At 40.6% G+C, this 16,703-nt stretch overlaps 1 protein-coding gene and 1 non-coding gene across 2 annotated transcripts; one reads left to right on the top strand and one right to left on the bottom strand.

The window, feature by feature from the left end:
* Nucleotides 1-2,025: 2,025 nt before the first annotated feature.
* On the bottom strand, nucleotides 2,026-2,087 carry LOC120361939 (U7 small nuclear RNA). Its single transcript, XR_005577966.1, has one exon. It is a non-coding gene; the product is annotated as a U7 small nuclear RNA (small nuclear RNA).
* A 2,423-nt stretch (nucleotides 2,088-4,510) lies between these two features.
* LOC101053142 (putative myc-like protein MYCLP1) lies at nucleotides 4,511-5,626 on the top strand. The gene has a single exon (XM_010346401.1). It carries the CDS (start codon nucleotides 4,511-4,513, stop codon nucleotides 5,624-5,626), a length of 1,116 nt encoding a protein of 371 aa, XP_010344703.1.
* The last annotated feature ends 11,077 nt before the right edge of the window (nucleotides 5,627-16,703 follow it).

The raw sequence follows: 16,703 nt of genomic DNA, 5'->3' as shown, positions 1-16,703 counted from the left end.
TCTCATTCTTGTCACCCAGGCTGAAATGCAATGGCACAATCTCAGCTCACGGCAACCTCCGCCTCCTGGGTTCAAGTGAATCTCCTGCCTCAGCCTCCCAAGTAGCTGGGATTATAGGCACCTGCCACAGGCCCGGTTTTTTTTTTTTTTTTTTTTTTTTTGTATTTTTAGTAGAGACAGGGTTTCACAATGTTGGCCAGGTTGATTTTGAACTCCTGACCGCAGGTGATCCAGCTGCCTCGGCCTCCCAAAGTGCTGGGGTTACAGGCATGAGCCACTGTGCCTGGCCCAGAGGCAATTGTTTCAATGATTAGATGTCTGATGTATGTGATAAAGAGTTTATATCCAAAATTTATAAGGAACTCAACTCAACAGCAGAAGAACAAATAACCTGATTAAAAAACGTGCAAAGGACCCAAACAGACATTTTTCCAAAGATGACATACAAATGGCCAACAGGTAAATGAAAAGGTGCTCAACATCACTAGTCATCAGGGAAATGCACATTGAAACCACAATAAGCTATCACCTCACACCTATTACAATGGGCTATTATCAAAAAGACAAGCAATAATAAGTGTTAGTGAGGGTTTGGAGAAAAGGGAACTCTTGCACACTGTTGGTGGGAATGTAACTTGGTGCAGCCACTATATAAAACAATATGGAGATTTCCCCCAACAATAAAAACAGAATTACCATATGATCTCACAACCTCACTTGTAGGCATATATCCAAAGGAAAGGAAATCAGTATCTCAAAAACTATCTGCACCTGCATGTTCATTGCAGCATTATTTATAATAGGCAAGATATAGAAACAACCAAAGGGTTCTTCAATGGATGAATGGATTAAGGAAACGTGGCATGTAATGGAACATTATTTAGCTATAAAAAAAGTTACATTAATTGAAGCAGAGAGTAGAATGGTAGTTACCAGGGACTGGAGAGTGGGGAAAATGGGGAGATGTTTACTGAAGGGTACAAACTTTCAGTAAAAAGATGAATACATTCTGGAATGTAATAAACAGCATCATGAGTATAGCTAATAATACTGTATTGTTTCCTTGAAATTTACAAAGAGAGTAGATCTCTCTTTGTCTTCACCACATACACACAATAGTAACTATGCTGATTGATGTGTTAAATAATTTGTGATAATCATTTCACAACATAACATATATGACGTTGTACACTTTGAATACATACAATTTATATTTGTCAATTATATCTCAATAAAGCTGGGGAAAAAAGCAAAAAACAAACGGAGAAAATGAATGGGCCGGGCGCGGTGGCTCACGCCTATAATCCCAGCACTTTGGGAGGCCTAGGCGGGTAGATCACGAGATCAAGAGATCGAGACCATCTTGGTCAACAAGGTGAAACCCCGTCTCTACTAAAAATACAAAAATTAGCCGGGTGTAGTGGTGCGTGCCTGTAGTCCCAGCTACTAGGGAGGCTGAGGCAGGCGAATTGCTTGAACCCAGGAGGCAGAGGTTGCGGTGAGCCGAGATCGTGCCATTGCACTCCAGCCTGGGTAACAACAGCGAAACTCCGTCTCAAAAAAAAAAGAAAGAAAATGAATGAAACCAAATTTTGGTGTTTGAAAAGATGACCAAAACTTAGAAACCTTTAGCTAGACTGACCAATTAAAAGAAAAAAAGAAGGCTGAAATGACTAAAATCAGAACAAAAGAAGACACTTTACCACCAACCTACATAGAAATAAAAAGTATTATAAGGGAATAGTATGAACAATTGCATGCAAACAAATTAGATACATTAGATAACATTGACAAATTCCTAGAAACACAGGACAGACCCAAGAAGAAATAGAAAATCTATACAGACTTGGAACAAGTAAAGATATTGAGCTAATAATAAAAATTTTCCCACAAAAATAGCCTCTCACAACCAGACAGCTTCAATAATGAATTCTACCAAGTATTTAAACAAAAATCAACTCTTATTCTTCTCAAACTCTTCTAAACAGTAGAAAAGAAGGAGCACTTCCTAAGATATTTTTTGGGGGGTGCTTTCTGGCAAACACCAGAAAGCCTGCTAGACAAATTCTAAAAGAGCTGTAACACTCCTAACACATTTTTATGAGAAAGTATTATCCTAAAACTAAACCCATATACATCACAAAAATAAAGCCTATGACCAATCAGCTTTATGATTATTAAAGCAAAACACTAAACCAATCATAATACTATCAAAATGAATCTAGTAACATATAAACAGAATTATATAATATTATGATGACAAGTGGGATTTATCCCAGGAATGTAAGGTTGATTTAAACACTCAGCAAACTAGGAACAGAAGTGAAATTCCTCAACCTGATAAAGGGCATGTATGAAAAACTCACAGCTCACATCACACTCAACAGTGAAAGACTGGAAGCTTTTCCACATGAATCAATAGTAACGCAAGGATGTCTGCTCTCAAATAATTCTATTCAACATTGTCCTGAAAGTTCTAATGAGAGCAATTACTCAAGAAAAATAAAATCATTCAAATTACAAAAAGTAAAACTATCTTTGCAGACGACATTTTTTTTTTTTTTTTTTTTTTTTTTATTTTATTTAGATAGAGTCTCACATTGTCACCCAGGCTGGAGTGCAGTGGCATGATCTCGGCTCACTGCAGCCTAGACCTCTATGACTCAAGTCATCCTCCTACCTCAGCCTCCCAAGTAGCTGGATCACAGGCACTTGCCACCATGTCAGGCTAATTGTTGTATTTTTAGTACAAATGGGGTTTCACCATGCTGGACAGGCTGGAACTCCTGGCCTCAGGTGACCCACTCACTGCGGCCTCCCAAAGTGCTGAGATTACAGGCATGAGCCACTAAGCCATAACGACATAATCTTATTTATAGAAAATCTTTTTTAAAAAATTAAGGCTAATAGGCTGGGGGTGGTCTCTTATGCCTGCAAACCCAGCACTTTGGGAGGCCAAGGTGGGTGGATCACTTGAGATCAAAAGTTTGAGACCCTCCTAGCCAACATGGCCAAACCCCATCTCTACAAAAAATACAAAAATTAGCCAGGCATGGTGGCTGGCGCCTGTAATCCCAGCTACTCGGGAGGCTAAGGCAGGGGAATTGCCTGAACCCCAGAGGTGGAGGTTGCAGTGAGTGGAGATCATGCCATTGCACTTTAGCCTGGGCGACAGAGCAAGGTTCCATTTCAAAAAAAGAAAAAAAAAATATTTAAGGCTAATGAATTTAGGGCTTAAATGAATTAAGCAAAGATGCAGGATACAAGACCAACATACAAAAATCTTCATTTATATTTATAAACACTAAAAATGAACAATCTGGAAAGTAAGTATTTAAAAATTATAAAGTAGTCACACGTGGGTGGAGCTCAGTGGTTCATGCCTATAATCCCAGCATTTTGGGAGGCCGAGGCATTCCGATTACTTGATGTCAGGAGTCAAGACCAGCCAGGCAAACATGGCAAAACCTTGTATCTACTACAACAAACAAAAAAGCCATGTGTGGTGGCCTGTGTCTGTAGTCCCAGCTACTCAGGAGGCTGAGGTGGGAGAATCACTTGAACTCAGGAGGTGGACGTCACAGTGAGCAGAGATTGTGCCACTGTGCTCCAGCTTGGGTGAAGAAAGAAAAAAAGAGAGAAGGAGAGAGAGAAAGAGAGAAGGGAAGGGGAGGGGAGGGGAGGGAAAGGGAGGGGAGGAGAGGGAAGAAGGAAGGAGCCGGGCGAGGAGCCGGGCAAGGATTACGCCTGTAATCCCAGCACTTTGGGAGGCCGAGGCGGGACGATAACGAGGTCAAGAGGTCGACACCAGCCTGGCCAACATGGTGAAATCCCGTCTCTACTAAAAATATAAAAAAAAATTAGCCAGGCGTGGTGGCACACACCTGTAGTCCCAGCTACTTGGGAGGCTGAGGCAGGAGAATCACTTGAACCAGAGTGAACTTGAGGTGGAGGTTGCAGTGAGCTGAGATTGCGCCAGTGCACTCCAGCCTGTCTTCAAAGCAAGACTCCGTGTCAAAAACAAAACAGAACAAAACAAAACAGCTGCGCTCCGCGGACGACTAGTACTTCTCGATTTCAAAATCTACTACAAACCACACTAATCGAAACTACGTGGTACTGGCATGAGGATAGACATATAGAACAATGGAATAGAATAGAGAGTCCAGCAGAAACCCATACATCTAAGGTCAATTGATTTTCAAACAGATGTCAAGGCCATGCAATTGGAAAAGAATAGCCTCTTCAACAAATGGTGCTGGAATACATGAATATTCACACGCAAAAGAACAAAGCAAGGCCCTTACCTCACGCCGTATGAAAAAATTAACTCAAAATGAACGAAATACCTACATATAAGAGCTACATGTGTAAGCCTTTTAGAAATAAACATAGAGGCGGGGTGCGCGCTCCGTGGCGCGTTGTGCGCCTGTGCGGAGTGCCCTGCTGCCCCCAACCGGAGGCGAACCAGTTGCTCTAGGTAGCAAGCGGCGTGAGCATGCAAGCCAACATGAACAGCGACTCGTACCAGCACTGTTTTTACGACTATGACTGCGGGGAGGATTTCTACCTCTCCGCGACGCCCAGTGAGGACATCTGGAAGAAATTCGAGTTGGTGCCACCGTCCTGGGATTTGGGTCCCGCCGCCGGGGATCCGGCCCACGGCTTTGGTCCCCTGGAACCGTGGCAGGTAGGGTGCGCTGGAGACGAGACGGAATCCCAGGGGTATTTGAAAACTTGGGACGCGAACTACGCCACCCTCATCCGCAGTGACTGCATGTGGAGCAGCTTCTCGGCCCAGGAGCCGCTGGAGAAAGTGGCGGGTGACTTGCTTACCGTTGGCGCGCCCTCGGGGAACTCGCCCTTGGAGGGCGCACCCTCGGGGAACTCGCCCATGGAGCGCGCCACCTTCGACTACACTCCCGAACTCGAAGCCGACCGCCTAGCGCTCACCTCCCCGTGTTTGCTGGGCGAGGCCAAGATTGAGGCCTGCTCCAAGTTTGAGAGCCCAAGCGACTCCGACTCCGAGGGTGAAGAAATCGACGTGACAGTAAAGAGGCAGTCTTTGAGTATGCGGAAGCTGGTCACCATCGCGGTGCATGCAGACTCTCCGGATCCCTGCATGAATCTCTTCCACATCTCCGTCCACCAGCAACAGCACAACTATGCTGCTCCCTTTCCTCCAGGATGCTGCTCCCAAGAAGGGACTCCAGAAAGGGTTCTCCCAAAAGAGGCTCTAGAAAGAGACGCTCCAGGGGGAAATGATGATAAGGAGGATGGAGAGATTGTGAGCCTCCCGCCTGTAGAAAGTGAGGCTGCCCGGTCCTGCCAGCTCAAACCTGTCCGTTATTATACTGAGGAGGCGACCAAGAAGAAGAGCCGCTCCTTCCTGGAGCGCAAGAGGAGGAATGATCAGCGTACACTGTTCTTTGCCCTGAGCAAAGAGATACCCGCCCTGGCCAGCTGCTCTAGGGTTTCCAAAATAATGATCCTAGTCAAGGCCGCAGAATACTTACAAGAACTGATAGGCGCTGAAGAAAGAATGGCCACGGAGAAAAGGCTGCTCAAACGCCAGCAACGGCAATTGCAGAAAAGAATCGAGTACCTCACTGACCGAAAAGCCTGACTGTTCTATTTTAAAAAGACACAAGTTTTCTTTTGAACCTGCCTCTCCCCGTTGGTAACGTGTACATGTTTGTTACAGCAGGACGCTCTGGACAGTAGATTGCAGAATGCGTTACAGCCCGTGCACATACAATATAAAGGCTTGCATTCTTGGAAACCTTGAAACCCAGCTCTCTCTTCCCTGACTCATGGGAGTGCCTTGTGTTTTCTGGCACCTTTGGCTTCTCAACAGGCAGCTGACTGAGGAAACTTGGGGTCTGCCTGGCTACCTCCAAAGAAAATGTTGACAGATGCTATGCAACAGGTGGTGGATGTTGTTGGGGGCTCCAGCCTGCAGGAAATCTCACACCCTGCATGAACTTTAGAATGGGAAAGGATGCTCCTACTGGTGTCTCTGCGATGACGCAAGGACAGCTGGGTGTGGACGGTCTCCCTGCAACTCCTTTTTTCCCTAGGAGACACACAGCTGTCTTGGGTGAAGACAAACCCAGAGACTTGACCAACATGGACCATTACAGTAGCTGAGAAGTTGGAAACTTTATGTATATACGTATATATTATGATGTTGATTGACCCCCTTCCTCCCATTCTCACTGCTGTGACTCTGAGAACATTTAAAGAGCTTCACCTGTAAGTAATTTGTCTTAGAGCCCTCTCTTCTCTAAGGGAAGGAACTTTCCTCACAAGGGACTTTGTCTCATTCTGCCTCTGTTATGTAGTGGGTTCTACAGCACCCTTTCCCACAGGTCAGAAATATTTCCCTAAGGCAGAGGGAAATGGGTCTTAGCCTGGGATCTGGGGAAAGTTCGGAGTCCTGGTTCATGAACTTGATCCCTGCCCAGTTGATTTCCAAGGGGCACTTAAGGCCCAATCTTTTCTTGAGGCAGATGTGAGGCACTTTAGAAGGGAGAACTGTAACACTTCCTCTTTTTGCACCTACCTCTCATGTCATGTCAATTCTTGACTGATGAATTTGAAGTTCTACTAGAACAATGTAAACTTGTATTTTTCATGCGTCTCCAAGGAGCTTGCTGACTCTGCAGCCACCCTTGGGCCCTCGCACCAGCCTGCAATGAGTCAGATGTCTTTCACAAAATCTAGGCCTTTCTGAAGTTTACTGGAGAGCCATTAGGACTCATCCAGTGCTCCAGAAGGTGGACTTGCCTCCTGGTAGGGTTTAAAGGAACCTCCAGGAGCTCTGCTTGTCAACCATGATGGATTTTTTTTTTTTTTTTTTTTTTTTTTTTTTTTGAGACAGAGTCTTGCTCCGTCACCCAAGCTGGCATGCAATGGCAAGATCTCAGCTTACCACAACCTCTTCCTCCCGGGTTCAAGCAATTCTCCTGTCTTAACCTCCTGAGTAGCTGAGATTACAGGCATGTGCCATCACGCCTGGCTAATTTTTGTATTTGTAGTAAAGACAGGATTTCACCATATTGGCCAGGCTGCTCTCGAACTCCTGACTTCAGGTGATCTGCCTGCCTTCATGTTGTATTTTGTCCCAGCTGGACTCTGCAGCTCCACGTGGAATCCAGGTGCAGCCTCCAGTCTGGGAAAGTCATCCAACCCAGTAGCTGTCATGTGGGTAACCTCAAGAACCCCTAAGCCCGTCCTGTGAAAAGGAACAGCCCTTCCAGAATTCTCCCTAGGAAAGCAGATGCCTGATTGGAAGTTGGGAGGATAGGGAATGATAAGTACTATATGTGGCTCTGGAACACCAGCTGCTACTTCCAAATCTATTGTCCATAATGGTTTCTCTCTGAAGTTGTTTCTTGCACTCAGAGAATTCCAGGGGATGTTTGGAAATAGCCTCTTTACCCTTCTGGAGCATGATTTACAAGAGCCAGCTGACTTTTGGAACTGTCTATGGAGAACAGGTTGAGTGTAGGTTACTGATGTTTCACCTGAATAGCTTGTGTTTTATAAGCTGCTGTTTGGTATTATATTGGAGAGTAGTATTTGTTATATTTTATTTTTGTATGCCTTTTGCAAAATGGTGTTAACTCTTTTTGTACAAGGAAAAAAAAACCTCTTGAGTAATTCTGTTAAAAGAGCCTGAATAGCTTGCATTTTATAAGCTGCTGTTTGGTATTACACTGAGGGGGAGTATTTTTTATATTGCATTTTTGTATGCCTTTTGCAAAGTGGTTTTAACTCTTCATACAAGAAAAAAGTACTCAGGCAATTCTTGTAAAAGGGGTCTGAATAACTTGTGTTTTATCAGCTGCTGTTTGGTATTATTCTGGGGGTGGGGGAGTATTTTTGATACTGTATTTTGTATGCCTTTTGCAAAGTAGTATTAACTCTTTGCACAAGAAAAATAGCTCTTGGGTAATTCTGTTAAAAAGGTCTGATTTATTTTGAAAAACAAGTTTACCTGAAATTTTGTATTTAATTGTGATTACTGATTGCCCAATTGTAAAGTGTTACCTTCTGGGACAACTTCCAATAAAGGTTTTCTCAAGCATGTTTTAAAGAAAAAGCAGTAAACATCTTCATGACCTTGGTTTCGGTAAATGGATTTTTTTTTTGACAAGGCCCTGCTCTGTTGCCCAGCATGGATATTGTGCTATGGCACAATCTCGGCTCACTGCAACCTCTGCCTCCCAGGCTCAATTGATCCCCTGACCTCAGCCTCCTAAGTAGCTAAGACCAGAGGCTTGAGCCACCATGCATGGCTAATTTTTGTACTTTTGGTAGAGACAGGGTTTCATCATGTTGCCCAGGCTGGTCTCAAACTTCTGAGCTCAAGTGATCTGCCCACTTTGGCCTTCCAAAATGCTGGAATTACAGGCATAACCCACCATACCTGGCCTCGTAATGGATTCTTAATAGATATGACAAAACCACAAAGAACAAAAGAAAAAATAAATTGATCTTTGACAAAATTAAACTTTTTTTTCCTTTGTGAGATGGAGTCTGACTCTTATTGCCCAGACTGGAGTTCAGTGGTGCGATCTTTGCTCACTGCAACCTCTGCCTCTTGGGTTCAAGTGATTCTCATGCCTCAGCCTCCCAAGTAGCTGAAATTACAGGTGCCTGCCACCACACCCACCTAATTTTTGTATTTTTAGTAGAGACAGGGTTTTGCCGTGTTGGCCAGCATGATCTCAAACTCCTGACCTCAGGTAATCTGCCCATAACAGCCTCCCAAAGTGCTGGGATTACAGGAATGAGCCACCACGCCTGGCCCAAAATTAAAACTTTTAAGCACAAAGATACATGAAGGATGTTAAAAGACAACCTACAGAATGAAAAAAAAATTGCAAATCATATATCTGGTAAGGGTCTACTATATATATTATGTGAAGAACCTGTGCAACTTAACAGAAAAAAAGAAAACCAGTTTTAAAATGGGCAAATAGACATTTACCCAAAGGAGATATACAAATCACCAACAAGCACATGAAAAGAAGTTCAACCTTGTTAGTTATTAGGGAAAAACAATTCAAAACCATAATGATATAACTCCTAACACACACTAAGATGGCCATTATTAAGAAAAAACTCAGAATATACCAAGTGTTGGCAAAGATGTGGAAACTGGAACTGTCGTAAATTGCTAGTGAGAAGGTAAAATGATGCAATTGTGGGAAACATTTTGGCAGTTTCTCACAAAGTTAGGCATACAATTATCATAAGTGGGAAACATTTTGGCAGTTTCTCACAAAGTTAGGCATACAATTATCATAAGATCTAGCAACTGGACTCCTAGAGAAATAAAAACATGTCCACACAAAACTGCACATAAATGTTTATAGCAGCATTATTCATAATAGCAGGAAAAGTAAAAACATCCAATTATCCATCAATGGATGAATGCATAAATGAAATGGGATATGATATGATTTGGATCTGTGTATCTGCCCAAATCTCATGTCAAATTGTAATCCCCAATGTTAGAAGTGGGGCCTGGTAGGAGATGATTGGGTCATTGGGGAGAATTTCCCTTTTATTACAGTGCTTGTGATAGTAAGTGAATTATTCCAAGATCTGGTGGTGTGCAGCACCTCCCCCCACTTCCTCCTGCTCTGGCATGTGAAGACATACCTGCTTCTCCTTCAACTTCTGCCACGATTTTAAGTTTCCTGAGGCCTCCCCAGCCATGCTTCCTGTACAGCCTGCAGAAGCCTGAGCCAATTGAACCTCTTTTCTTTATGAATTACCCACTCTCAGGTATTTCTTTATAGCAGTGCGAGAATGGACTAATATAGAAAATTGGTACTGGGAAGTGGGCATTGCTATAAAGATACCAGAAAATATGTAAGCAGCTTTGGAACTGGGTAATGGGCAGATATTGGAAGGGTGTGGAGGGCTCAGAAGAAGACAGAAAGACGAGGGAAAGTTTGGAAGTTCCTAGAGACTTGGTTTTGATTAAAATGCTGATGGTGATGCGGACAGATGTTACCAGAGAGGATCCTGATCCAGACTCCAAGAGAGGGTTCTTGGATCTTTTGCAAGAAAGAATTCGAGGCAAATCCACGAGGTAAAAGCAAGTTTATTTAGGAAGTAAAGAATAAAAGAATGGCTACTCCATAGGTGAAAAGAGAGATATAAGTTCTCACTTTGGACCGTGGTTTCAGGGTTTTTGACTTGAGAGTGGGGCTCCGCCAGGGACCTGCCCCTGTCTTCCTAGAATTTTTCTGCCCCCCGCCTTTATCATTGTATTATAATGAGCAGTGAGAATGACCACAGATCGCTTTCATCACCATTTTGGTTTGGGTGGGATTTGGCTGGCTTCTTTACTGCACACTGTTTTATTGGCAAGGTCTTTGTGACCTATATCTTGTGCTGACCTCCTATCTCATATTCCTACTTAGAATGCCCAACCTACTGGGAATGCAGGTCAGTAGGTCTTATCCTTATGTTACACAGCCCCTATTAATGATGGAGTCACTGTGGTTTAAATACCTCTGACATATTTCCCCCTCTCTTTTACAAGGGAACTCTTAATCCTCAGAGTTGTAGAGGGGAGATCCATCTTCTGTAACTTATTCAGGCTGAATAGGGCAATGATATTCCAGCCTAACTGTTAGAGTCTCTTGTAATCAGGATAGAGAAGAGCTCAGTCAGAAAGTGTAGGTATGGCGAGGGCCACTCATAACTCTGAGTTCTGACAAAAGGTGATATCTGGAAGATTAGTAAGTGTTCAGTTTAAGAAAACATTCAGTAAGCTTATCCTGCATTCCTACAGAAAGAATACAACAGCAATATATTCCACAACAGTAAAACAAAATAAGTAAAATCATCCTAAGTAAACTAAATAAGGAGGCTTCCCATGAACTGGGCAATTGTTGGAACCAAGCTGATATGGGGTTGCTTGCCAATTACAATGTGTCCAGAATTAGAATATTAATCCAGATCTTTATATTACCCATACCTCTTGTTTATTCTGAGCCACAGCCAGAGATCACTGGTTGGTTCACAGGACTAAACAGAGTTAGTCTAAATTGCAGAAAAAAATTCAAAAACAACTGAGACTAGAGTCTAATAACAGATGTGCCATAGTACTTGAAACATATTTTTTCTCTCTTTGGTCTCCTATTTTTACTAAAGACAAATTATGATAAGACCAATTTGCTTTATTATACTTGGCCTGATTATTTGTATAGAGTGCAGGAAGAATAGCACTTTGGGAGGCCAAGGCAGGCGGATCACGAGGTCAGGAGATAGAGACCATCCTGGCTAACATGTTGAAACCCCGTCTCTACTAAAAATGCAAAAAAAATAGTTGCAAATGGTGGCGCATGCCTGTAGTCCCAGCTACTAGGGAGGCTGAGGCTGTGGAATTGCTTGAACCCAGGCAGCAGAGGTTACAGTGAGCTGAGATCATGCCACTCAACTCCAGTCGGGCGAGAGAGCAAGACTGTGTCTCAAAATTTTTTTTTTCATTTTTTTTATTATTACATGAAAATCATGTTCAAGAGAGAAAGTCATATTTCACCCTTTGCATTAGTATACGATTGATGTTAAACCCATTCTTAATAAAATCTTATAGACAAATCTATTCAATTTTAATATATGAACACGAGGTAAGTTTTTCATTAATCTTTTTAAATAACCCTTCACAATTTTCTGTTACAGAGCAGATCAGTGTTCTAAGAAAACTCTGTTTTGTTTTCATTCCAATGTTCAACTTACAGAAAAACTGAATAATTCTTCTTTAACTTTAGCCAGTAGGTTCATACATTACAGGATTAAATTTTTACATACCTTCCACAACTTATTCAAACCTTCAGCTTTATCCTATCTAACTTAAAACAATCCTTTAAACCTCTAAACTAGGCCCCCTAAAATTTACATTCCCTTGCCGTCTTATAATCTTTTACCAAAAACAAATTTTACTTTCCTTACATACCTTGCATGTAAAACTGTTTTTTTCAGTAGCCTATTAAAAGGCATTACAGTTTTAATTTTTCTGACAAAATATTTAAGTGGTTACTTTTTATGCTAATTAATTAGAGCTCATTCATAGATAAACATTACACATACAGCACATATAAATATACAGAAAGATAGAAGATCCAGTAGTTGCAAGATTTTTCATTTGCTATTTTCCTTTTTAATTTTTTTAAATTTTAGTTTAAGTCCTGGGATACATGTGCAGAACATGCAGGTTTGTTACATAGGTATACATGTTTCATAATGGTTTGCTGCACGTATCAACCCATCATCTACGTCTTAAGCCCTGCATACATTAGGTGTTTATCCTAATGCTCTCCCTCCCCTTGCCGCCCACCCACCTACAGGCCCTGGTGTGTGAAGCGTTTTGCTTCCAATTACATGGTTGAGTTTAGAATAAGTGCTATGTGGTGCTGAGAAGAACGTATATTCTGTTGATTTGGGGTGGAGAGTTCTGTAGATGTCTATTAAGTCGCTTGGTCCAAAGCTGAGTTCAAGTCCTGAATATCCTTACTTTTCTGTCTCATTGATCTGTCTAATATTGATAGTGTGGTGTTAAAGTCTTTCACTACTATTGTATGGGAGTCTAAGTCTCTTTGTAGCTCTCTAAGAATTCGAGATTTAATTTCTTTCTAATTTCAGGATCATGCCACTGCACTCCAGCCTGGGTGACAGAGTCTTGCTCTGTCACAAAAAAAAAAAAAAAAAAAAAGACAGACACACAAAAAATAAAAAGCAAGAAATTAATACATACCAACATACCACCAGAGAAAATCACCTTCACTTGAAGGAAGACAAGAAGGAAGAGAAGACCACCAAAGAACCGAAAAAATAAAATAATAAAATGGCAGGAGTAAATCCTTACTTATCAATAATAAACATTGAATATAAATGGACTAAACTCTGCAGTCAAAAGACAGAGTTGCTGAATGGATGACAAAACAAATCCCAATGATCTATTTTTAGATCATTGGGAAACAAAGTTCACCTATAACAAAGTTCACCTATAAACACACATAAACTGAAAATAAAATGATGGAAAAAGATATTCTATGTAAACGAAAACCAAAAAGAGCAGAAGTAGCTATATTTATATCAGACGAAATAGATTTCAAGACAAAAACTATAAAAACAGATAGATGGCCATTATATAACAATAAGGCATCAATTCAGCAAGAGGATATAACAATTGTAAATGAATGTGCAGCCAACACATTATTAGAGCTACATGTAGAGGTAGATCCCAATATAATAATAGTTGGAGACTTCAAAACCCCACTTTCAATACTGGACAGATCATCTAGACAGGAAATCAACGAGGAACACTTAATTGGACTTAATTTGCACTACAGACCAAATAGACCTAACAGATATTTACAGAACGTTTTATCCAATGGCTGGAGAATACACAATCTTCTCCTTAACATGTGGATCATTCTCAAGGATAGACCACATGTTAAGCCACAAAACAATTCTTAACACATTAAAAAAATTGATCTAATATCAAGTGTCTTCTCTGACCACAATGGAATAAAACTAGAAATTAGTAACAAGAGGAACTCTGGAAATTATGCAAACACACGGAAATTAAACAATATGCTCCTGAATGATCAGTGATCCAATGAAGAGATCAAGAAGGAAATTGAAAAATTTCATGAAAGAAATGGTAATGGAAATACAACATACCTAGGGGATACAGTGAAAGCAGTACTCAGAGGAAAGTTTACAGCTATAAGTACCTACATCAAAGGAGCAGAAAAACTTCAAATAACCAACCTAATAATGTATCTTTAAGAACTAGAAAAGCAAGAACAAACCAAACCCAAAGTTTGTAGAAGAAAAGAAATAATAAAGATAAGAGCAGAGATAAAGGAAATTGAAATAAAGAAAACAATACAAAAAAACAATGAAACAAAAAGTTAGTTTTTGCAAAGATAAACAAAATTGACAAATCTTTAGCTAGAGTAACTATGAAAAAAAAGAGAAGACCCAAATAAATAAAATCTGAGATGAAAAAGGAGACACTACAAACAATACTGCAGAAATTGAAAGGAGTATTATAGGCTACTATGAGCAACTGTATGCCAATAAATTGGAAAACCTGGAAGAAATGAATAAATTCCTAGACACACACAACCTACCAACAATGAAACATGAAGAAATCCAAAACCTGAACAGACCAATAACGAGTAGGGAGATCAAAGCCATAATAAAATGTCTCCCAGCAACAGCAAAGAATAACCTGAGGCCAGATGGCTTCACTGCTGAATTTTACTAAACATTTAAAGAAGAAGTAGCACCAACCCTACTCAAACTATTCCGAAACATAGAGGGAGAGGGATTACTTCCAAACTTATTTTATGAGGCCAGTATTACTCTGATATCAAAACCAGACAAAGATGTATTTTAAAAAGCTGTAGGCCAATAAACCTGATGAACATTGATGTAAAAATGATCAACAAAATACTAGCAAACAGAATTTAACAGAACATTAAAAAGATCATTCATCATGACCAAGTGAGATTTATCCTAGGGATGCGAGAATAGTTCAACATATGCAAATCAATCAATGTAACACGTCACATCAACAGAAGGAAGGACAAAAATCATAGGCTCATTTCAATTGATGCTGAAAATACATGTGATAAAATCCAATATTTCTTCATGATAAAAACCCTCAATAAACCAGGCACAGAAGGACCATACCTCAACACAATAAAAGTCATATATGACAGACCCACAGCTATTAGCATACTGAATGGGGAGAAACAGAAACTTTTCACTAAGACGGGAAACTTTTCGCTAAGTGAGAATAATGCTCACTTTGACTGCAGCTGTTCAACAGAGTACTGGAAATCTTAGCTAGAGCGATCAGACAAGAGAAAGATATGAAGGACACCCAAATTGGAAAGGAAAAAGTCAAATTATCCTTGTTTGCAGATGATATGATTTTATATTTGGAAAAACCTAAAGATTCCAGTAAAATTACTATTAGAACTGATAAATAAATACAGGAAAGTTGCAGGACATAAAATCAACATACAAAAATCAGCAGCCTTTTCATATGCCAACAGCAAACAATCTGAAAAAAAAAATCAAGAAAGTAATCTCATGTACAATAGCTATGAATAAAATTAAATACCTAAGCATTAAGAAGTGAAATATCTCTACAATGAAAATGATAAAACACTGATGAAAGAAATTAAAGAGGACATGAAAAAATTGAAAGATATTCCATGTTTATGGACTAGAAGAATCAATATTGTTAAAATGTCCATACAGCCAAAACAATCTATAGATTCAAATCATTGTCTGTCAAAATATCAATGGCATTCTTCACAGAAATAGAAAAAACAATACTAAAATGTATACAGAACCACAAAAAAGACCCAGAATAGCCAATGCTATCCTGAGCAAAAAGAACAAAACTGGAGGAATCACATTACCTGACTTCAAATTATGCTACACAGGTATAGTCGCCCAAACACCATGATACTGGCATAAAAACAGACATAGACACATACGCTAATGGAACATAATAGGGAACTAAGAAACAAATCCATACATCTACAGTGAAGTTATTTTTGACATAGGTGACAAAAACATACATTGGGGAAAGGACAGTCTCTTCAGTGAATGGTTCTGGGCAAACTGGCTATCCATATGCAGAAGAATGTAACTAGACCTCTGTCTCTTTCTATATACAAAAATAAAGTCAATTGATTTTCAACAAGGATGCCATGAGCAATCAATGGGGAAAAATAATCTTTTCTAAAATGAGTTGTCTATGACACCTCAAGCATGAATAACAAATATAGGTTGAGGATTGAGGTCGGTGGCACCAAGGAAAGAGAGAAGTTTTTCAGAAGGTGGTCCTTGGAACACTGGATTCAGAATCAATTGAGGAATCTATTAAAATCTCAGTTCCTGGGCCCTTTTACTGAGTGAGATGTTCAGGTATGAGGCCTAGAAATCTGTATTTTAACTAACTACCTAGGTAATTCTAACGCATGCTAAATTCTGGTAACAACTGATATAGAGGTTATCAGCATGGGTTTCAAAACTGGAGGAAACTGGATTCAAATTCCAGCTCTGCCAATTAGCAGTTCTACCTTCTCTTCTTAGGCGTCACTGCCAACTCCCTGCACTCACCTGTGTTATCTATCCTACCTCACAGAATTAGTTCTTACCGTAAGAGGCCCAGGTTGGTTACTTTGTTAATGATAGTAACCACAGTGTAAGTGACCAAAGTCAGGCATAAAATCTTAATATGAAACCTTCATCCTTCTTACAGCACTATCCTTTTTTGTCCCGGGACCTCCAACAATGCCCGACACCCCAGGTCTCATGCTGTCTGCTCATCTTCCTGTTAGAGATGAGAGACATTAAGTGAGAGAAAGCTTCATAGAAGGGGCTTCAAACAGGACTGTACCTTGAAGAACAGGCAGGATTTCCACATGCAGAAATGGGAAGGAACAAATGTTCTAGAAGGAGTCAACGACGTTAATGTGAAGTTAAAGAGGGCGGTTGCTATATGCTTTGAATTTATCACTGGGACCAATCAGGGGACTAGGCCTGGGTTACTTTGTCACTGGTTTACCGATTTTCCTCCAACTTGTAGTTTTCATTCATCTTCCTGGACAATCGGGGCATTTGGCCTTGCTCACTTTGCTGTT

Source organism: Saimiri boliviensis, chromosome X (genome assembly GCF_048565385.1).
Source record: "Saimiri boliviensis isolate mSaiBol1 chromosome X, mSaiBol1.pri, whole genome shotgun sequence".
NCBI lineage: Eukaryota > Metazoa > Chordata > Mammalia > Primates > Cebidae > Saimiri > Saimiri boliviensis.
This window is presented reverse-complemented; position numbering and strand designations above follow the sequence as displayed.